Source organism: Frankliniella occidentalis, unplaced genomic scaffold, assembly GCF_000697945.3.
Source record: "Frankliniella occidentalis isolate FOCC.00 unplaced genomic scaffold, Focc_3.1 Scaffold14, whole genome shotgun sequence".
In the NCBI taxonomy this organism is placed as follows: Eukaryota; Metazoa; Arthropoda; class Insecta; order Thysanoptera; family Thripidae; genus Frankliniella; species Frankliniella occidentalis.
This window is the reverse complement of record NW_026267144.1, coordinates 2,300,786-2,321,597: the sequence shown is the minus strand read 5'-3', so window position 1 is coordinate 2,321,597 and position 20,812 is coordinate 2,300,786. Positions and strand designations below refer to the sequence as shown.

General features: G+C 36.4%; 6 protein-coding genes and 1 long non-coding RNA gene across 9 annotated transcripts; 3 read left to right on the top strand and 4 right to left on the bottom strand.

Annotated features, from left to right (window-relative positions):
• Nucleotides 1–373: 373 nt before the first annotated feature.
• Nucleotides 374–2,499, top strand: LOC113203424 (thioredoxin-2). The gene is made up of 4 exons (XM_026418110.1): nt 374–541; nt 1,585–1,689; nt 1,903–2,028; nt 2,108–2,499. The coding sequence occupies exons 1-4, from the start codon at nt 518–520 to the stop codon at nt 2,168–2,170; spliced, it is 318 nt and encodes a 105-aa protein (XP_026273895.1). The 5' UTR covers nt 374–517; the 3' UTR covers nt 2,171–2,499.
• LOC113203423 (protein LZIC-like) lies at nt 2,493–3,760 on the bottom strand. Its single transcript, XM_026418109.2, has 5 exons — nt 3,314–3,760; nt 3,105–3,240; nt 2,873–3,025; nt 2,675–2,804; nt 2,493–2,603 (listed from the first exon to the last, which is right to left on the bottom strand). The coding sequence occupies exons 1-5, from the start codon at nt 3,412–3,414 to the stop codon at nt 2,539–2,541; spliced, it is 585 nt and encodes a 194-aa protein (XP_026273894.1). The 5' UTR covers nt 3,415–3,760; the 3' UTR covers nt 2,493–2,538.
• Nucleotides 3,761–4,058: 298 nt separating this feature from the next.
• On the bottom strand, nt 4,059–12,580 carry LOC113203415 (flotillin-1). The gene is made up of 11 exons (XM_026418100.2): nt 12,413–12,580; nt 11,843–11,918; nt 11,679–11,769; nt 11,438–11,581; nt 11,241–11,360; nt 8,831–8,961; nt 8,645–8,729; nt 8,347–8,534; nt 8,059–8,269; nt 7,813–7,977; nt 4,059–4,848 (listed from the first exon to the last, which is right to left on the bottom strand). Exons 1-11 carry the CDS (start codon nt 12,462–12,464, stop codon nt 4,831–4,833), a joined length of 1,281 nt encoding a protein of 426 aa, XP_026273885.1. The 5' UTR covers nt 12,465–12,580; the 3' UTR covers nt 4,059–4,830.
• Nucleotides 12,131–12,534, top strand: LOC127748806 (uncharacterized). Its single transcript, XR_008010789.1, has 2 exons — nt 12,131–12,175; nt 12,269–12,534. It is a non-coding gene; the product is annotated as an uncharacterized LOC127748806 (long non-coding RNA).
• A 172-nt stretch (nt 12,581–12,752) lies between the features above and the next one.
• On the bottom strand, nt 12,753–13,882 carry LOC113203416 (probable NADH dehydrogenase [ubiquinone] 1 alpha subcomplex subunit 12). Its single transcript, XM_026418101.2, has 4 exons — nt 13,644–13,882; nt 13,420–13,502; nt 13,093–13,208; nt 12,753–13,006 (listed from the first exon to the last, which is right to left on the bottom strand). Exons 1-4 carry the CDS (start codon nt 13,751–13,753, stop codon nt 12,878–12,880), a joined length of 438 nt encoding a protein of 145 aa, XP_026273886.1. The 5' UTR covers nt 13,754–13,882; the 3' UTR covers nt 12,753–12,877.
• Nucleotides 13,883–14,051: 169 nt separating this feature from the next.
• Nucleotides 14,052–16,846, top strand: LOC113203414 (uncharacterized). 2 transcript variants are annotated; one of them, XM_026418099.2, is made up of 10 exons: nt 14,052–14,194; nt 14,278–14,399; nt 14,520–14,721; nt 14,802–14,877; nt 14,975–15,097; nt 15,179–15,346; nt 15,439–15,583; nt 15,669–15,815; nt 15,928–16,061; nt 16,134–16,846. In XM_026418099.2, exons 2-10 carry the CDS (start codon nt 14,387–14,389, stop codon nt 16,737–16,739), a joined length of 1,614 nt encoding a protein of 537 aa, XP_026273884.1. In that variant the 5' UTR covers nt 14,052–14,194; nt 14,278–14,386; the 3' UTR covers nt 16,740–16,846. The 2 variants fall into 2 exon arrangements, with proteins under 2 accessions (XP_026273884.1, XP_052119699.1); XM_052263739.1 differs by having other exon boundaries at nt 14,074–14,399.
• LOC113203413 (uncharacterized) lies at nt 16,789–20,713 on the bottom strand. 2 transcript variants are annotated; one of them, XM_026418097.2, is made up of 11 exons: nt 19,637–20,713; nt 19,431–19,559; nt 19,210–19,319; nt 18,939–19,127; nt 18,721–18,828; nt 18,583–18,650; nt 18,295–18,479; nt 18,006–18,216; nt 17,726–17,888; nt 17,557–17,631; nt 16,789–17,460 (listed from the first exon to the last, which is right to left on the bottom strand). In XM_026418097.2, the coding sequence occupies exons 1-11, from the start codon at nt 20,547–20,549 to the stop codon at nt 17,176–17,178; spliced, it is 2,436 nt and encodes an 811-aa protein (XP_026273882.1). In that variant the 5' UTR covers nt 20,550–20,713; the 3' UTR covers nt 16,789–17,175. The 2 variants fall into 2 exon arrangements, with proteins under 2 accessions (XP_026273882.1, XP_026273883.1); XM_026418098.2 differs by having other exon boundaries at nt 18,006–18,213; nt 19,637–20,712.
• Between the last annotated feature and the right edge of the window lie 99 nt (nt 20,714–20,812).

The window sequence follows — 20,812 nt, the reverse complement described above, 5'->3', positions numbered from 1 at the left end:
CGTGCTAAGTCCCTAACCCTTGCCGGTCAAGTTAATGTTTACTATTTTGAAATTTTAAAATCAAACAGTTGAAAAAAGAACAACAACTGATCTACAATCCACCAACATTGATGAGAGTTCAAACATTTTCATTCTCGAAAACAAAATAAAAATTGCAGTTGAAAGAGATTTTCTTTCAATTATACGTGTATTGTGTTTCTTAATATTATTTTCTAAGCAAATTATTTCGATATAACCTCAAAATGTGTTTTGATCTATTGTTCAAAGGTTGGCACAAAGTAAAAGTTACCCTAGCCGTTTGAAAGAAGGCACTGACTTTTCTTCGTCTTGTTTTTTTGTTGTTTTCTTTTTTCTTATCGTGGACGTGACGTCAAAATCGAAGCGTGAAGCGTCGTCCATCGTCGCGTCGTCATCGTCAGTCATTCTCATTCCATTCCGGCCTTCAGATTCCTGCGGCGCACCGTTGCTGCCTTGTGATTATCTCCTGTCTCAACTCAACTTTCAACCCTTCATCAAAATGGTGTACCAAGTTAAGAACCAGGTTTGTCCTCATCTTATTTTTTATATATTTTCTTCATTCAAAATTACATCTGTGGAAAAAAACAAATTGCGCGCTCGATGTGCAACCCATTTCCCCGGCTCGGCGCTCTTTTCTGTCAACCTATTCTTCATCCTCTGCTTGGCAAAGCCGTGAAGTGGTTTGGTTACCATTTGGCTATGGATATTTATTGCCATCCATCACTAAAATTTGGTCAACATTGGTGTGGCAGTTCTTCCTAAGTTCAATTTTATGTGTATAATTGTATGGTGTAAGGTTAGGATGACCGTTAAAATTCTCTAGCTTTCCCTGTAGTCTGAGCGTATTTTTAAATCTCTGTACTTGTTTGCCACAAGTCACTTACTGTTATACATTCTACCGAAATCCTAACTAAGATTTCCAATCTCCAACTATTGAAGGAATTTTCCGCCCCATCCTAGTCATTCCTATGATTCACAGGTGTGACCTTGAATTACACATTTTTATGTAATCATGCCTCTTCTTTCTTGCCCCCTTTCAGCGAGAATACATTGTTAGAAATGTCTTGGAATTTCGCAAAGATTCACTGTCAACCACAATTAGAAATTCCCAGAGGACTCCGATTTTAGTTTTCATGCCGTAAAGCAGTCATTGAAGGTAGAGAGTTATTAGTCGCCTGTATGTTTCGAAGCTCACCTGGACACGTGAAATCTGTGGAGTCCTTTGGGAGATCTCAAAGGACTTAAGCAATATTTCTCTCAAGTGTTCCTCCGTGAAATCACATGATTTTTTTCGAAAAGTGTGTATATCATGCACTATTCATAATTTTTCCCTTTAAGAATTCAATACTATTTGGTCACCCATCAAAATTTGGTCTCTTGGCTTGTCTAGGTCTGAGTGACAGTTATGTCATTTTGAATTTTTTTGTCTGGTCTTCTCTTTACATCAGTAATAAGTATTGCTGAGTCCCTCTAGTCTTTAGATTTTTCAGATTGTCAAAATAAATACTTTTTAGGTTGCTCATTGTTTTTAAACCTGTCATAACTCTTTTCAATTTTATGTTTCAGAGTGACCTGGAGACCAAGCTGAATGAAGCTGGTGGCAGTTTAGTGGTGATTGATTTCTTTGCCACTTGGTGCGGGCCATGCAAGATCATTGCCCCCAAGCTTGAGGTAAGATGTTACTGCTACACGTAGTGGTGAAGCAGCTCATTTCATGTTAATGGAAAGCTTATTTTGTCAGGACTTGTTTGGAAGTCAGGACCTTCATCATTATCTGTTAGCTTGTGTAGAGTAGATAAGATACTGATATGAATGTGATTAAGCAACTTTTTACTCTGTTAAATTCTTGCTCAGTTTTTAAAGGTTTAAAATTCTTCTTCACAGGAGTTGAGTCAGGAATACCTAGATGTTGTTTTCCTCAAGGTGGATGTTGATGAATGTGAAGATATTGCCACAGAGTACAACATCTCTGCCATGCCTACCTTCGTATTCATCAAGAACAAGGAGAAGGTGACAAATCTCTCTACTTCCTGCCGTAAACTTCTTGTATTTGAATACAGTATTAACTTTTTTCATTTTCTGTTTAAAGGTTGATTCTTTCTCTGGGGCTAGCTATGATTTGCTGAAGGAGAAAGTTACTCAGATGAAGTAGAAAATGCTATGTATTGCACTTGAGTGCACACACTACTTGTTTGTCTTTTTCCACAACAGTATGCATTGTTACATAATTTTTTAAAAAATATTCACTTTGCTGAAATGAATGTTTGCTGCATTATATACTCTGTTCTTTGTGTGAACAGGCCACTACCGGCCGTAAACTTTCCAATCTTAAGTATTTTTGATCTGTCAAGTATATATAAAGGTGATTGACATTGCACAGCCTGGAGAGCACAATGGGACCTGCTAGTTAACTAGAAAAAAATATTTGTTAAACTGCTGAAACTTTTACTACATGAAATAAAAACTACTATCACTATTTTATTTACATATCGTTTTATTAGAAACACATTGATTCAAAAACTATTGAGATTCCTGGACAACTCTTGCCTCATCCCCAGCCATCGTTAAAGCCTCTTGGCCAGTGACTGCAGAAATTTTTTTAAAAATAAATTTAAAGTAAATATACAGCCACTTCAAAGAGAACAGCATGACTCACCTTCAAAATCAGACACAGGAACAAAACCAGCATTGTGAGCTTGGTTAATGTTGGAATGTTCTTTTACCAATAGAAGTTCTGCACTTGTTAACTTTTCCCCCAGCTGCCTGAGAGCACTTAATATTTCAGCCTGTACAAGAAAAGAAAGATTTAGAAGAAAAGGTGACTGCAATGAACAGCCCAAGGTAATTGTTTTACCTTTTCATTGTTGAGGACAGATGAGCCTTTACCCAGTTTCACGTCTCTCTCGATATCTGCTAGTCTTTGACGCAAAAGTTCTGGTTCTCTTCTAGCAAACATTCTGATAACAGCAGGGGTTCGAAACGCAGCACTAATAGCTGCTTGTGTAGCCTGATAAGAATACAGTTGTTCTTGGATATAAATGGCATACAGAGGGAGAAAATAGGTGAAACAGGTTTTATGCGTTTACCAATTGCATAGCATTTAAATGATCAACTAGAGTCATATCGCCCGATATCATTCTAGACAGACTTTCGTTGAACTCTTTTAGCTGCTCAATAGTATCATTTTTGGTTTCTGTGTATTCAGACTCCTCCAAATCGTCCCTGAAAAGAATGCACTAAAATTATTGCCAGAGTAATCGTTAGAAATTTCTAGGTATGTCAACACGCATCTCACTTGCACGATTCTAAATCTTCTAGTTGTTGCACCAATCTATCTAGTTGCCCTTGAAGATTTTGCCGCAATTGCTCAGTTTCAATCATACCTCGGGACGTCATTTTTTGGATTTAATTTTAAATTAATTGGGGAAACTAACACTTGAATGGGTGCTTATTTTTCTTTATTTTTGTTTTTGACGTTTAAAGCATGGGTAAGGTTAGGTGATCAGTCTAGTGATGTAATAATTTCCTTTCGTTAACACTTCAAAGAGAAGTATGAATCTTTTACATTTAAAAAAAATAGCATATTGATAGAGAGCAATATTATTCACAAAATTCTACAAGTCCGTCTCTCTTCCCTTGGTCAAATCCCCGAATTCAGAGAGTTAATTGTTGATTCGTCTGCTTGGGCTTGGGGACTTCTTCCGCCGCTGCGGCGTGCCGGCGGGGGAGTGGGGAAAGAGAGGGGGGGATGTTGTACAGTTTATTGAGTTTGTTACGCCTACGCTAGACCCGACAAGCGAAGTGTACGGACTTCCCTCGTGGAAGTTGAAGATAAGCGAGGATTAAAGTTGAGAGTCACTCCTCTGATAGCTGGTTACGGTCAAGCGTGACGAAGTAGTTATAGTCATCGGGTAGTATAGTAATAAAGTCATCGACTTGTGAGGGGCTATCAAGACTAATCTGATCAGATCAGATTCTATCAATTTTTGTTGACTCACTCCCCCCCCCCCCTCAAATGATCACATCATGGGTACACAAACTGACATGGCAAAAATACTTTTATTGTATTTAATATAAGGCGAATCAACATTGTTACTGCATAAGAGACAGATAAAACTTTTACAATACAAACACTGCATAAAAAAATCTTTTGTAGCAAGAAACACAGCAATATCATTTTTGTTGTAAAACTAACTAACAAAACAGATGAGATGATGAATCATAATCATCATAATAGCAAACCTTGGCTAAAATAGCCTTTTAAAGCATCTAAATTTTACAAAAGAGGAAAATTTAAAAATCTCAAATGGACTTTTTTCTTTTTGGTAACTTTACAAAAAATACATCATCACAGCAATAGTTTTAAAACTGGCCAATGGTAAGGATGTATTTATGACACACTGAAATTATAATGGTATGACTTGAGTACACCCACAACTGTTCAAACTTTTTTTTTTTTCAGAAAAAGGACAGAAAAGGCAAGTTAAACAAACAATCACACACTTTACCAGAATTTGTGACACACATAATCAAAGACAATGACTAGATCACAATCAATTGTGAAATATGTGCGGCAAAGGTCACTGAGGCACTTAGTCACATGTATACCCACAAAGCTGTTACTAAAGTCAGTTGCGATTACAATGCATGTAAAATCAGTTTAAGATTGATGGATCTGTGCAGTGAATAATGAACAGCTCCAATATAATGACACATAATTCAGATGTATTGTTCCTGTTTCAGTTTGCTGAAGATGATGGATAGCTTCTTCTGATCCAACAAAAGGCTGAAGCGGAGTTTTCCTCTTGGGAATCATGCAGCATTTACAGACTGTGAACAGGTTCAAGAAAATTTATCAAGAGAGGAAATAGACACAACACAGTTTAATTGGGCTGTAAAAAGAATCCATTGTAAGCAAAGAAATAACCATTTTCATATAAGTCATGCCCAGAAAAAGACTGAATACGGTCAAATATTCTTTAGTATTATTATTTCAAGAAAACCTGGAAACAAACACATGCACTGAAGACGGGGTGAAAGAAAAGGCAACAGCGCTACAGAAGCCAAAACGTAAAAGCAAGATACAATAATTCATTCATTCATTATTTCCTAACACTACAAAGAAAAATTAATACGTGTCTTGACTACAAAATAAAAGTTAGTAAGAAGTGAACCAGTTTAGGTACTCTCAAGGTAGTAAAAACTAGACAGAAACAGAAAAAAAATTATTTGGAAAATTGCAGTGAATACTGAAAATCATTTAAACTTAATATACATTTCACTACTTAAACATCCATTTAAGAACAGTAGCAGTGATGTTTATTCAAGCATAATCATGCTTATATGTTAATGAAGAAAATACTTCTTTTACATGAGTTGTTAAATTGTACATACCCATTCTAGTCCAAAATTCATTCTTCACGTATATTGTTCTTTATCAAACATGATTCGAGTGAGGGTTGTGATGTGATGTGAAATGAACTATATTCAACCAACCGAGGATTTTGTGGAAAAAGTTCAAAAAAAAATAAAAAATTTTAAATGAGAATGTTTGTATTAGATGAGTTTGATAAGCCCCACAACCACCATAGCACGTGTAGCTCAAAAGACAAGGGAAAACACAAAACAGTCAGACAGTATTAAAAAAAGGCTGGAGGAAACCAATCCAAATTTGAAATGGATTCAACATCGTTACAAGCAGTATGGTTCATGAAGATAAAATGCAAGTACAAGTATAACAACAAATTTCAAGTCCAAAAGAATCCTTCCAAAACAGTCTAAATTGGAATGTATAGTAATACAAACAGCAATTGTTTTCTTTAAACTTAAGTTACAAATGTTAAGGTAACAATTTATAAAACTTAAGTGGCAAAATGTTAATTCAAAAAGGTCCCCTTTAAGACCAAATTGTAAATACTTGCAAACTGTCTAAATAAGAAAGATTTGTGCAAAAGTAGAAAACACATTTGTCAAACATATGTAAATGGCAAAAATATTCATAAAAATTCAGGAAATGCAAATATTCCTCAGAATTACTGATGTATTCTTTCCTACACAAAGAGCAACAGAGCCTGATCAGCTTAGTACCTAAGAGCATGTTAGGCTGACAAAATAAGTTTCGGTCTGTTTAGGAATTACGTTATTTAACTTTAGATTTGAATGAAAACCTATTAAACAGAATAGCCCCCAAAACACAACAGGCTGATACAGATAAATTAACTAGTTGACAACATAAGTTGTCATTAAAATAATTAGTTCACTAATTTTTGATTAGTTCCTACAAAAAAATTATTCATCTTTTAATCTTAATAACTTTATAAAATAATGAAAGAATTAGTGAGAAGCTACATTCAGTGGAAAGTGACCTTCCTCCGCTCTGACTACAGAAAAGCCAATTTGTAGATAGATTTAGATTAGATGAAAACTACCTACAGGCTTTAGTTTCCAAAACCGTAGGAGTTCTTTTATTCGAGATGAAAAATACTCTCAGCTTACAAAATATAAGTTGCAAAAAATGTTACTTGATGATAAAAGTGGGAAATCTCTTAATAATGGTCAACAATATTTTGTTGAAGGTCACTTTCAGGTTTGTCGATTGACAATATTAGAATACATAATATAAGTCGTTTTAATACAACTTGTTGAGAAATTTGCAGTTCTAGTTTGCAGTATATACTAAGCCTTGAATGGCTTAATAGTTGCTGGTTTTCGAATAGATGATGTCACATGGCCATACAGATGGACGCGTACCTTATTGACACACTGCATTGACATATAAAAAAGATAGAAATTTAAAAAAAGTGGACATGTACCTAATTGATACACTGCAATGGCACATAAAAAGGAAAAAGAATGAGTAGAAAAAAGAACAAAGCTTTTGTGATGCCTAATATGTTCGTCACAAGATTTTGCATACACAAAAAGCAACTAAAAAAGGACAAAGAGAGAGAGAAAGACTGACAAACAGGGAGGGACAATAGGTCCCTTGAAAATCATGTAATAAACAACACAACAATTTGCACATGCTGTGAGTTTTTGTGCATGAGGCATTAAATGCAATCTGAGAGGACATATGTTAAAAATGTAGGGTTAAACAAACAGCACATCAGAAAATGAAAGCACATTGACACTATATGTCGGTAGAAAAAGAAAAAAGTTATACAAAGGGGGAGGTAGGTAATCTTCTAGAATCGGGTTCAAAGAAATGGTCCCAAAAATCCAATACTCCCTTATTGTTGTAAATAAGACAAGATTTACCCATCAAACAAAAGCAAAGTCATGTTTCCAACATAAGTGTACGTAGATGTAAGATAAAGTTAGTTTCAGGCAAGCATTGTTACTTGAGCTTGGCTCAGCCATCAATAAATACCTTTGGTTTAGAACTATATTATATTAAAACCTTCTCTGCCAATCATAAGAGATGAACAGCTCCAAACAAAACAAAGCTTTTTCGACCTTATGATTTCCAGAGACATATCAAAACATAAATAATGCAGGTAACAATGAGACTAGTTAACACTACCTGCCCTCTATGCAAGCGCTTAGCTCACATGGGGACTGGTTTGGTCGGTTACTCAATCAGTTCCGCGATCGAGGCGCGGCTTCACGTTCCTTGCCACTGATCGAGGAAAGCATGCGCAAGCTGACAGGCGGCGGGGTGCCGTGCGTAGAATGCGATGTAGCATGGGAAGTGTGGGCAGGAGTGTGATGGTTGTGCGCGGGGGCAGGGTTAGGCGAGGGGGCGGGAGAAGGAGCGGGCACACGAGGCGGCAGGATAGCAGCGGACGCTGTTACCTTGGCAATGTCTACGCCCGTCATCTTGCGAACCAGCTCAGGGACCGTGGCCACAATCGATAGAACTTCTCCAGTGAGCTTGGCAGCACCAACTTCACCAGAGCCACTAGACACCATTGTAATCTTCTTGGCCTGTGATAGCGGAGCAGCTACTTCAGCAGCAACCTGGGGGAGGATAAGAAAAAGCGTATCAAGTGAAACTGAAAGTTACATGGTCGGAAATAGTCTGCAAAATAATGATGATACCTTGGGTAGGGCATCAAGCAGCATGTCAACCATAGCAGCCTCCCGATACTCCTTCCATGCATCTGCCTTTTTGGCCATCTGCTCAGCTTCTGCCTTAGCTTTAGCTTCAATTGCAAAGGCTTCCGCCTCTCCCCTCATTCTAACAGCTTCCGCTTCAGCCTCTGCTTCAAGAATGACACGCTGTTTGTTGGCCTCCGCCAGTTTTTCAAGCCTGAAGAAAGGTACACAAAGCTTATTTGTGGTAACAATAAAATTTACACATCATAAGTACCAATTCAACAAGCCTACCTGTATTTTTCAGCTTCAGCAGGGCGACGCACGGTAGCATCCAGTTCTCTTTGTCTGCGCTGTATTTCTTGATCCTGGACCAGGATTTCTTGTGTACGCTCAACTACTTGAATTTGCATTTGTTCTTCTTTAATCCTTTGCTTGGTTTTTGCAGCTTGCAGTTCATAAGCCATCTCAGCTTCTGCTTTCTAAAAATTATAAGTTAATAACAAAGCATATTTTTAAAACAAAATTTTTGTTTCACATTTTTAGATAAGAAAACATATATGATATACTAATTAAAGGACATTAATCTTACTTTCGTTTGAACTTCCACGTCGTACGCTGCCTTTTTAAGCTCAAAATCTCTCTGTGCTTTGGCAATTTCAGTGTCGTTTAAGAATCTGATAAACAAAAAAAAATGACGACACATTTCAGATTTTTCCAAAAATTACCTTTGAAAATTTTTTATCATAACCCAAAACAACAGTAATGATTTGTTTACCTTGAAGCCATTCTCTCTTCCTCAGCAATTGCTTCTTTGATCTGAGCATCTCGTCGTGCCTCTGCTTCACCCATACGGGCATCTCTCTTGACTTCAGCAGTGCGAGCCATTCCCAAGCTCTTTAGGTAGCCCTAAGGAGAAAAGCATAACATATAATAAACATTTCAATTTTAATCCCATTTGAAACTTGAGGGTGTAATTTTCTAGGGAGACTTAAACTCCCTATAATTGGCAACAGGTAACAATACAGCAAAAAGGGAGGCAGGAAGACAGTGTTGATACTGCCAGGTATGTTCACCTTAGTTTTTTTTTAATTACCAGTAGATAAAAATAATTTTATTAATAGATGTCTACAGATAAAAACAAAATCACTACTATCTACCTGACCTAAAACACATGAACTTTGCAAAGCAAATATAGGCACTAAAAATGGCAGACATCTAATTAAAAGAACAACCTTTCAGTTATAGCAATAGTTTAGGGATTTGGAAGTATAGTAGAAGGAAAGTATGATTGTAACATAGCCTCCCAGGACAGTTTAGTGCACTTAAAAACAAAACTCCCGCTAAACACAGCACACAAAACACACAGGGTGAATATCCAAATTTCACGGCCAAGTACATGAAGCTCTTGACAAAACTTTCTACAAAAGAACGTGGCTCGGTTTACTACCTCTACAAAGCTCACAACACTGCAAAGCACTACAAAATCAAGGATACTAAAAGCGCCCCGTAACATTTGCCTGGAAAAAAATAAAGAACTAGGTACCTGGTACCTTGGCCACTCTTTGTATATGGTGTCCATTAATATCAAGGTACTAATTACTGATTCTAAACCTAAAGTATAAGTCAAAGGAGAAATAAATTGTTATTTTAGTTTTGATAATCGATGATCTCTTGAAGAAACACTTAATGAAGAGGAAGAAAAAGCATTTACAGGCAAGCAGAATTTGAATATAACAGTCTTTAACTGCTACAAGATACAACGAAATTTTGTTTTGTAAGTATCAAGCTGAGAGCTAGAGGCTTTAAAATACAACTCAAAGTCTGTAAAGACCTAAAAGCGTCCCTAAGACTACTGGAACACCACATGCCATGGGCCGTAAAAATGGACATACCTTAGCACCCTTTGTAGCAGAACATGAAGCTCTAATTAGTACTCAACAACAACAAGTCTTACACACTTAATACAGACAATAAAAATAAAGAAATACTTCAAAAAACATATAGATAAACATAGTATCAGGAAACAATTAAGGCTAGATAGACAATATCAATATCCACAGAAAGCCCATACACTGAGTAGAGAAAACTAATGCAAACAAAAACTAATAAGATTAAAACAAAATTTGATATTTTATTATTCATTAGTGTTTGTGTCTTTAGCACTACCACTACAGTTCAAGAAACTCACTGGTTTAAATTTGGCATAGTTACTTCCACACTCTTAATGTCAAGCAACTAAGCATTTTTTTTTAAAAAATTTTTTTATTTTTTTGTGAAGTTATAGAAAGAAAAAATTATAAAAGAAATGTTATAGGTCAAAAAAGGAAAAGTGGCAGAAACTGCTTTAAATGGGCCACATCTACATACATCAACACACAAAATTGATGAAGCTAGTGTTTGAGACAGAAAAAGGTTATATGTATATTGAGAAGCATGCTGTAACTACAAACATTTAAGGGGCACAAGTCTATGTACTTCACAAAAACAAAATATGTCAACTGCATTTGATTTTTGAATAATGAGAAATAAAAATAACTTTCAAAGGTAACAGGTATTAAATTTAGATGTCAATTTGAACAAACTTAAAAGAAAAGTAGAAAAACTAGGTAATGCTAAGACCAAAACGCCTCATGAACTCCTGCTACTTGGTGGCTACTTCTCCAAAATGTACAATGACCATTATCACAGTCACAACTTCTTTTTTTTTCTTTTGCAATCAAAGGACTAGACACTCGTTAAAATTTGATTTAAAAAAAAGGTAATTCAAGAATTTTAAAAAATGACAACCTTAGCTTAAAATAGATCAAGGTTGCACAACGAGTATCATTTTATCATTTTTCTACATAGGATGTAAAATAAAATTATTTTTAGATTCTATGGAAATTGTAGACCACTCATTTTCAAGATAGCTATAGATATATTTAACGATGGTACCTAGGAGTGCAAAATATACTCCCTGATTTTATTTTAAAAGAGATCTACGTGTTGATCACATTGTCCTTGTCATATCATGGAAAAGCAGTGACCGTCAGTGTTTAAGTCAACAATTGTTTAGACTGACAATCACAGTTAGACTGGATGCTTTGCATAACGGCAAAAGTTACCTCCAGTTAATATGGACAGAGCAGATTGGATTGGTTACAAGAAATAGAGAAAAAGTAAAGTTTGTAACAATTTTGACATACCTCCTCATCTCTGATATCCTTGAGGGTGTAGGAGACCACTGTAATGCCCATGTTCACGAGGTCAGAAGATGCCACCTCAAAAACTTGTTTACTGAACTTCTTTCTATCTTTATAAATTTCCTTTAATGTAAAAAGGTGTAAAGTGAGACACATCTGTAAAATAGACACTAAGTAATATTGGTCAGCATGAAGTTTACCTCGACTGTCATGCTACCCATGATGGCACGTTGATGGCCCTCCAATGTGACAAGTGCAATATGTTGAATTTCAGCTTCTGTCTTGTCCAGGAACTGTTCGCATGCTGCCAGCAGCATTTCCTCATTTTGACCTTGGATTTTCACCTAAAATGGGATAAGAATTGCTCAATTATAAGAATTAATTAAGGTTGTCAGAAAGAAACGAGTTTTTTTTTTTTCGTTTTTTTTTTTCCAAAAGTACCTGAGCAATACCAGTAACTGAAATAGGCACTCCTTGGCTAGTATAAACTGTTGGGCTTTCAACTTGCAGTGTCATAGTATTAAGGGAAATCCTGGAACAAGAGCCACATTGTCAAAAAAAGCAGATGAAAGCATTTAACAAATATCAGAAAATGCAGCGCTCACCTCTGAACACATTGAATTGAGGGCCAAACAAAGGCCCTGCCCCCTGGTACCAACAAAGGTTTGCCATAACAGCAGCCTGTGACACAAAAAATCAATGATAATACTAGCCACACGGTGCAGGGGAAATATTACTTGTAGAAAAATTTAGAAAAATCAATAGAAATGTCACACATTACAACAAAACTTAGATCATTTGAACCATGGCAATTAATGTTACAATACAGTAATAAATAAAATAACTATTAAATTTTCAGTTTCCATGTCTCTCTAAATTTGCTCTTAACTTCTAGTGGTGGGGTTGGCATATCAAATGTATGGGATAGGGTGAGTTATGTGAGTGAGATGCATAATAACAAAATTACAGTTCTAGTTCATAGCTTATACGAATGATTAACACCAAGACATTGTTTCTTTCCTTTTATTTAGTCTGCTGTGAACCAGTTCTCATAATTGGCTTAATTGAGAGGAATGTGGGTTGTCAAACGGAAGTAGGCGGAGACGGCGTGCCGCTTGTCAGTGAAAAGGATACAAGAAAACATTCAGTTTGTGAAATAATATCAATCGTCTTACCTGATACAACGAGGGCTTCGTTAGGGCCGCAAGTTACAAAGCCCCACGTCATATTTCTCCGGGTTTTTGGCTTTGAGTACACAATTTTGTCAAAATGAAATGCTACGAGCCCCTAACTAAAATGGCAGGCACACGCCACAACAAAACAAACAAACAACAAACTAAAAACAGAAGAAGAACGCCAACGATCGACCAGTTCGAGTCTGGGCTTTCGAGTAGAGTGCCGGGAAATTTGAAAATGAATGTTCAATGGGGTCAAAATCGTGAGTGTGATTATGTTTTTGAAGCTTAGCGAAAATTGATAAACAATAATTGAATTGAAAAAATTAAAACTATCAAGTTATCAATGTGCTTACGGTTACCCCTAGGCTTTTGTTTATTGGTTTTTCAAATTACACAGGTATATAATAATTATTATTATTTACACACATTCACAATGTTTTGCCTAAAATGAATATAAGTTTGCTATGCTTTAGGTGGCTTCCATGCCTCAATTTTGGGTCGAGTAGTGCTGTAAGGTACGTAGGCTTTCTCAGTTCCAGAAGGGTTTTCCTCATGATCTTTGATCCACTTATACTTTGGTCTTGTTGGGTCCTGAAAAATTTAAATTGTAAAATTATCTGTAACACGAATTGCATCTAAACTTTTAAGACAGCAAGGCCAAACAATACAATACATACCTCAGATGGAAGCCTATCGGTCTTATAATGCATCCACCCATACCATTCAGCCGGGATTTGACTGCCATCATAGTCATACCCATATCGTTCAGAATACTCTACCCACCGATTGCGCCCTGGAACAAAACAACAGTTATAAGTCAATTATGTGCAAAAAAATTATATAAATTTAAAAATATATAGATTTGCAAGATAAGTGTTCCTACAATAGTGGCAAGCCAATCACAAGAGTCCAGCTCCACCTTCAAACTTACAGCACCAAACTAGGCAAAGCCCAAAGCCTGTTAAAATGTATTTGATTGAAATAACAATTTGCGTATCACCTACCCAGGAAGTACATAGGATTCTCATAGTACTTGTTCCCAAACTTGTCAACGCCCACCAGTTTGCCTTCCTTGACCTCGTCAATCCTGATAAACAAAAAATAACCAAATTATTTGACTGTTTCGGAAAATGAACATAATGAATAAATAGAAATGCAGCATACAGAATAAAGGCCACCCTGATGAAAAATAAAGTGACTCAGAGGTTAGATTTAACACAACATTCACCTTGCAGCACGAAGAAGGAAACCTTTCCAGCCACCACTTTGATCAACAATACGCTTCAAACGTTGAAACTTATCAGCTAATGAGCCGGGCCTAACGACGTTGCCAGCCATCTTATCCCTACTATTTACTGCCAACTGAGGTTCTCGTGTTTGCAAATCAAATATTCACTGAACAACGAGCTAACGAGCACAGCTGACGGGTTCTCCACAGACAGTTTCGGCTGCTACGACCTTCAGCTTCTCCAACATAACAAATACATTACTGAGTTAACATTTTGGATTGATGATTTACGGAGTAATTGAACACTTGTAATTCTGTGTTTTTACAAATAAATCAATTTTTGTAAAGTTATAAAGTGCTTATAAAAATGATATAGAGTTATATTTTGCCATTGTCTTCATGCATGGTCGTTGGCAATCCCATTTGGAGGTAAACAACACTAATTCAGACGAGTTTCTGATGAACTTGCATTTGCAGTCTGCAACATGCACCAGTGGCGTTTTTAGTAGACATCATATTGGACAGATATTGATTTTGCAAGTGCCTCTCCTGTAAATTACAACTCTCTCCCTAAAAGCAATTTCTGGACCACCATATTCTCAAGTAACGAGAACACTTAAAATATTCCTTTCAGTTGGAATCGGATTCTTTTGTCATCATTTGTGGTGCAAACGTTAATATCCCTGGTAGGCTGGGTCACATCTAGATGAGCTCTATCCATGTTATAAAAAGGCCAACTTTGAATGTGTAAATCACGTAAGTGACAATCATTTGAAATCGGGTTAGGTCGAAAAAGTTTTGGGGTATTCCCGCCAGACGCGCCAAGTCCCCTTGTTTGAAATCTTTTAAATTTATGCAAGTTCTCTTTTGTTTAAGGTTCAGTGAAATTAAAAATGTCTCAAGAATTGGACAACTGTCACCAGACCCTCAGCAACCCAACTCCATTTCGAAGCAATCTAAAATTAATCACATCCCTTTTGCCAACCGTGAGTGATGATGTGCTTGATACAATACGAGCTATTGTTCCACCACCACCCCCCGTTTTAACAACTCTCTGTGCAAGATTAGATTGTGACAGGTACGGACTGAGTAACTATCATCATAACTGTGAATGTTTGTTTGAATACTCTTAAAATGAAGTGGCTCTTAAAATTTCAGTCCTAATTCAACTTTAGATGACAGTGATGACAGTAGTCTACTTGGGGAGTGTCTTTACACACGTCGCCCCACAGAGGTAAGAGTCAGCTACTGCATTACTCTAGCAATTTAACCCACCGTAGCTTTTTTCCTCCCCAATTCCAATTCCACAGTTACTTTATTAATGCTTACAGGAAAGCCTTTTGGAAAAAGTAAGAGGTCCAACATATTCTGTACAAGAAGCTGTAATTAAAATTGAAGAACTTTTTTTCCAACTTATAGAGCCAAATAAATATACAGATAAGAATGAACTGACAGTGAGTTTTTTAAGGATATGTCACTCCTTTAGATTAAGAAAAAAAAATTGTTTCGTGATGCTTATTCTTCTTAAATTACAGGATTGTATTTTGCAAATTATGGTGCTTTGGCCCGAAGACTCAGCACTGCAGGAACAGTGTCTTAACTGTTTTGTACGACTAAATGAGCAAAACAATGACTTCTGCCCATCTCAGCCGGTTTTAAATTCTATCTTATCTACTATGAATCAGTATACCACAAATGAAATGGTAGGTTAAATAATGTGGAATATTCCTATACTTATTTTTCTTTGTGTGTCAGTTTCCTTTTAAAATTTGGGTCTTACCCACTTTTCCTTAAGATTAACAGAAGCGGTTTCAAACTTTTAATGGGGAAAAATATTTATAACCTATTAAATTGCAAGATAGACCTTGCAAAATTAGTTTTTAATGCATTGTGCAGAATAAATGGAGTGGATTATTTTATAGTCTACGCCAAAAATATAGGTAATTATTAATTCTCTTAATTCTTCTATTATTCTTCTAAAAGAGATTTGAACATACAACTTTACTTTTAAATTATTATGAATAGTCAGAGATCTGGAGCCACTGGAAAAGTCTCAGCTCAGATCAGAGAAACATTACATTGAAATGTTGTTGGACTTCCCAAGTCGCCAAAATGACACAGTGACCATAATGTTACGATGGTGTGCTTTGGACATCTTGATGATGCTGGCAGGTAATGTTGATCTATTTCCAATTTCCCAACTAAATTCAGACCATGTTGAAACAAGCTTTAAATTAAGATGTATCACAACATTGTAAAATTGTTACTTAATGTTTTGATGTAGAAGAAACAAAGCAGTGGGATACGTTAATCTCTGTAGACGGCCAATCAAAGTTGCAAAGGCTGTGTCAAATACCAGAATTTGAAGACAGATGCAGATTTATACTGGACAAAACTTTTCCTTCACACAATTTCAAGGTAAGAAAAGAAAAGTACTTCTTGACAATGATTAGTCGTTAGATAATAATAAAATAAAAATTAACATTCTAGGTCAGTGAATCATTCATGCACTCTCCAGCTTTTATGAGCATCACAGAAAAATCTTTGATGCAGCCAAAACATAGGCAAGTGGGTAACTTGAGTCATGAATGTATTAGAATGGCACAAGGGGAGAAATCTTTAACGCAGGATAATAATGAATACAATGGAAGACCACTGACCCCATCACCAGTGCACCACACAGCTGTGAATTTTGATGACAAGAAATTATCAGAGGATGAAATTTTACTATCATGTTCTCCACCACCAGAAGACTGTGTACGGACAGGGACACAGGCATGGACAGGGAAAGAAAATGATATAAGAAATGCGTACACACCAAATCAAAATGCAGAACAGAAAAGTACTAGTAATAATATAAGACAAAACTGTACACAGAAAGGTGTCAGTAAAGTCGGAGCTCCTATAAAATCAAAATTTCAGATATCTGTAGGAAGTGATATTCTTACAAGTTGTATTATTTGTAAAGAGCCAAAGGGTAAGCACATTCTCTTGGTAAAACAACTGAAACAAATAGCACACTGTCTTCATCAACCTAGCAACTTGTTGTTGTTTAAGTGCTTAGAAGCAAATATTTGTGAGGATCACAGGATGTGAATCTTGTTCTTTCTTCTAAGTGTGACATAGTGTAATGTTTTTAAACCTGTTCCATTTTCTTCATTAATTAATTTATTATTTTAATAAAATTAATATATATGTTCTTATTAGTGATTGTGATTATTAAACAAACCAAACTGAAATTTGTTGCAATCAAACTTCGACTAAATATCTAAGAAACTCAAAAAGATTACAAAAGGTTTCTGCACAACTATATGTGCACATACACAGAAAAGAAAACTTTATCAGAGCTCGGTTGGTTGAGCCTAATTGCCCAGATGGGGCAACAAAACTATCAAAATTTTAAACATTATATAACCACTTCAAAATCATATTTTAAAAATGCATCAAAATGATTGTCCTGAATAGGCTAGATGAACTTAAATATAATATCACAGAACTCAGTATTAAAGCTCTTATCTAATAGCACAGAATATTATTGACGGTAGGGCCTAAATGGTTGCAACATATTTTCCTGAATAGAATCAAGAACCCATTGTTCCTTCACAAATATAACACTGGTAAACGATGACCGTCTCTGATATGGTCCGACTATTAATTTGGCTTGACGAGCTGTGTTGACAATATTAGCACCACATAGCCCCAGTAGGTCAACTAAATCTGAGCGTGGTGGAGTTGTATCTTTTGATACATATATTGATTCAATAGAGCTGAAAATATCAGGATTCACACCAAGAGTCTCCCGTGCAATCCTGCATTGCTGGAAAATGGGGAACACAATAATAAAAATTCTTACTGTGGACTTTACTTATTAAAGACTGCCCTAGCAAAACTCAAAAATCAATGTTAGTTATACCTTAATAGCAGGGAATTCATGAAGCTCAAAAGCCTCCTCATCTAGCCAGCGACCTGCCTCCAATGATCTCATGACCTACAAGCAGGGGAGAAAAAAAAAGACATAAAAAACCTGATAAAGCTTACAAGTACCGGTGATTAACCAAATATAACGCAAACAAACTACTAACCCATTCTTGATGGAGGATCCAGCAACCATAGGCAATACCTTTCAACAAGTTAATAGTCCTTTTGCTGTCACCACACACAACATGAGTAGTTTTAGGAGATACCGTTGGTTCTAAAATCCAACCCCCCAATTGTTTAATAACAGCAGCAACAACATCTATATCTCTGTAAGATTTAAAAACACTAATGAAGAAACGTTTAACAGACAAGTAAAGTGACAAGTATCCAACCCCATGACATGTTTACAGCTTCTTCTCTTATTAAGAAACAGATGTAGCTCACCTGCGATGCATAAAAGTGCACACCATAGTCCGCATTTGAGGTTGCGTCTTTCTCTGCCGATATTGTGACTGCACAGATCCTGGTGTACTGCGCACAAAGCAAGATGATCTCCTTGGTGTGTTTACCTGTTTTCTCACCCTTCTTGTGGGTAAAATAGTTCTCTGCTTACTTGATGACGGACAGGTGTAGGGATTTTCTGGACGTAAATCTTCTTTGAAGAATTCAAAAATGGTAGAGTAGATAAAAGTTACTTGTAACTTAGATGAGATAGAAGAAAAAAGCTTCTTACCTTCTGAATCATAGTCATTAAGTGGTTGAGAAAGGAAATCTTTCTGTTGCAATGGCATTAGTCTTCGTTTGTGTCTTTGATCTGATGACACAGACATTCCAGATGCACCAACTGTGTTTATTTTATTGAGAACAACACTCAATTCCTTCAATACAATGTTCTTATTAGATAGCACAGGTCTTTGCCTAAACAGAATAAATTTTGTTAAATGGAAACAGCTCAAAACTTAAATTAGGTAACTAAAGAAATACTTTTGTAGTTTTGTTGAAAACACATGTTACTACTTACTGTTTGTTAACACCAGAGTCGGTTTGATGTTCCTCTTCCCCACTACTATCTGAAGATTTCTCATTATCCTAATTAGGGAATCATTAAGTTTTATAGATAGCAAAAGAAAATATTCAAAAAGTATACAGCAACACTTACTTGAGATTGTGGAGCTTTTTTAACTTTGGATCGATATTTTTTAATATAATTGTTCAGTCTTTCCTCTCCTTTACCAGCTTCAAAGTCCGGTTGTAATGACTTCATCTTCTAAAAAACAACAGTATATAAGATAATTTAGATTAGCTTAGATTAATGGTAATGCTGGTGCTTGCTGCAAACCAAGTCCTTATAGATACAAGAAAAAGAATCATGATTACTCTATATTTTTTTATATTTTGAGACTCTTCATAGAGATGCATATTGAGTGGAGGATGTTTATTTTCTGGAGCAACTGCTGTGAGTTCTATACATTCATCAATCCACAGAACTGAGACTAGATGGCATCCTTGCTTTCTTGCTTGTCGTAAAGTGGCAGAAGAACCTTCATTAAATATAACATGAGTGACCTGCAAAAAACCAGTCATGATGCAAAATGAAAACTTTTAGAAAAATTGAGAGAATATACTGATACTTAAGAAGAGAAAGTACTTCTTTGTTCATCTTCTCTACCACAGTAGCCCCTAAAGCTCTCAGCTGAGTTCGAACACCCATTGATCGATTATCATGACCAGACCTCACTTCAACGTACGCAACAACCCCTAAGACAGACATATAATTAGTTTTCGCAAAATAAAAGAACTTGAAGGAAATTAACATTTGAAAAAAATATTCAACATGTAAAAATTTACCATTTAACAAGACAACCTTACCTTTCAAAACAGCTGCCAACCTCAGACAGTCTGCTTCAGACTGCTGCTGACAGTTGGACTTGGACAAAGTGATTTGATCAGATGTACAATTTTGAATTGATCCACGGTTGTTAGTAGTTGAAATATTTCCTAGATAATTAAAACAATAATTCAAACACTCTTTTCTTAAATTGTTAAGGAATGTTGGTGACAAATTGATGACATACTTCCTGGACTTATAACACTTGCAGCATTTCTCTTCAAGAATACACGACATCTTGCAGCAGAAGGAGAAACAGGTTCAATTTCTGTTGATGCCCGTGTTGTACTGATTGAGTCCACAGATGATATGGTATTTTCAATCACTAAATTAATAGTTGATTCAACACTAGTAGATTTACAAGCATCAGAGTTTTCTTTCAGCCTTTTCACTGGAAGTTCATTGTGAGGAGACTTAATGGGGGATGATAAACTAGCTGTAGCAGGCTCTTGAATTAACTCATCAGCACCTTCAAAATCAGTTTCACTTGAATCTGATATTGGAGTACGCTTTCTAGATCTGCTACGGTGTAAACTAGCAGCTTTTTCAGATTCCATTGAATCAGAAGAGCTACTCTGACATCTTTGTTTTTGAGCTACTGCTTTATCACGATGTTTGGTAGCAATAATTCGATCAACAAAATCAACGGGAGAGACATTCACATTTCCATCTCTCTGAGGTACAGGTGAATTGTAATTGGACTTCTGATCTTTAACAGCACCCTCTATCCTCTTCGGTGAACAAACTTTCAGAGACAACTGTTGTGATTTATCGAGAGATATTTTTGGCGTTGTAGGTCTTTTGTTGACATTGTTTGGGTCAGGAACTTCGGCCGCTTCATTACTTTCGGTCGAGGCACTGCCAACCTGGCCCTGGACTGACAAGTTAGGACTCTCTTTTTCTGAGAGTACTTCATTTTCCAGTTCAGGACTAAAGTTGTGAGGTGGCTTAGAAACTTGAGGCGGATCTTGGACGAAACCGGCATCATCGGCCCCGTCGTCTTCCAGAGGAGTGCTTGTCAGGATGAGAGTGCTCGATAACCCCTCTTCGACGGTGCGGGACTGCAGTCCCTCACAAAACAACCTGTACAGCTGTGACATGCTGGAGAAAAGCAGAGGAAAGTGGCGACAGAGTTCCAGCTGTGATGAGAAGACATAAGATATACCCAAAGATCAAAACTACAGCCCGACGATGCACCAGGTGCATTTAACCGCACCACCACAACCAACAACACAACATGTTTGAACATGTTATGTTTGATTTTGACTAGTTTTGCCAACATGGGACAGCACCGAAGGTATCAACTTTTAAGTTTTTCCAAAGAGTCACACGCATTAGAAGTTCCATTAAGTATAATTTGCGT

Coding starts and splice junctions, on each gene's coding strand:
- LOC113203424 (XM_026418110.1), top strand. CDS start 518: ATGGTGTACCAAGTTAAGAACCAG. Junction 542..1,584: donor TGTACCAAGTTAAGAACCAG/GTTTGTCCTCAT, acceptor TTTATGTTTCAG/AGTGACCTGGAGACCAAGCT. Junction 1,690..1,902: donor TCATTGCCCCCAAGCTTGAG/GTAAGATGTTAC, acceptor TCTTCTTCACAG/GAGTTGAGTCAGGAATACCT.
- LOC113203423 (XM_026418109.2), bottom strand. CDS start 3,414: ATGACGTCCCGAGGTATGATTGAAACTGAGCAATTGCGGCAAAATCTT. Junction 3,241..3,313: donor GAAGATTTAGAATCGTGCAA/GTGAGATGCGTG, acceptor CATTCTTTTCAG/GGACGATTTGGAGGAGTCTG. Junction 2,604..2,674: donor TCCTGTGTCTGATTTTGAAG/GTGAGTCATGCT, acceptor AAATTTCTGCAG/TCACTGGCCAAGAGGCTTTA.
- LOC113203415 (XM_026418100.2), bottom strand. CDS start 12,464: ATGACGTGGGGCTTTGTAACTTGCGGCCCTAACGAAGCCCTCGTTGTA. Junction 11,919..12,412: donor CGAAGCCCTCGTTGTATCAG/GTAAGACGATTG, acceptor TTTGTGTCACAG/GCTGCTGTTATGGCAAACCT. Junction 8,962..11,240: donor AGGATATCAGAGATGAGGAG/GTATGTCAAAAT, acceptor TTTTCTCCTTAG/GGCTACCTAAAGAGCTTGGG.
- LOC113203416 (XM_026418101.2), bottom strand. CDS start 13,753: ATGGCTGGCAACGTCGTTAGGCCCGGCTCATTAGCTGATAAGTTTCAA. Junction 13,209..13,419: donor GAATCCTATGTACTTCCTGG/GTAGGTGATACG, acceptor GTTTTGTTCCAG/GGCGCAATCGGTGGGTAGAG. Junction 13,007..13,092: donor CCGATAGGCTTCCATCTGAG/GTATGTATTGTA, acceptor TAAATTTTTCAG/GACCCAACAAGACCAAAGTA.
- LOC113203414 (XM_026418099.2), top strand. Junction 15,347..15,438: donor AGTATACCACAAATGAAATG/GTAGGTTAAATA, acceptor CTTTTCCTTAAG/ATTAACAGAAGCGGTTTCAA. Junction 15,816..15,927: donor CATCTTGATGATGCTGGCAG/GTAATGTTGATC, acceptor GTTTTGATGTAG/AAGAAACAAAGCAGTGGGAT.
- LOC113203413 (XM_026418097.2), bottom strand. CDS start 20,549: ATGTCACAGCTGTACAGGTTGTTTTGTGAGGGACTGCAGTCCCGCACC. Junction 19,320..19,430: donor GTTGGCAGCTGTTTTGAAAG/GTAAGGTTGTCT, acceptor TGTCTGTCTTAG/GGGTTGTTGCGTACGTTGAA. Junction 18,480..18,582: donor GACTCTGGTGTTAACAAACA/GTAAGTAGTAAC, acceptor TATTCTGTTTAG/GCAAAGACCTGTGCTATCTA.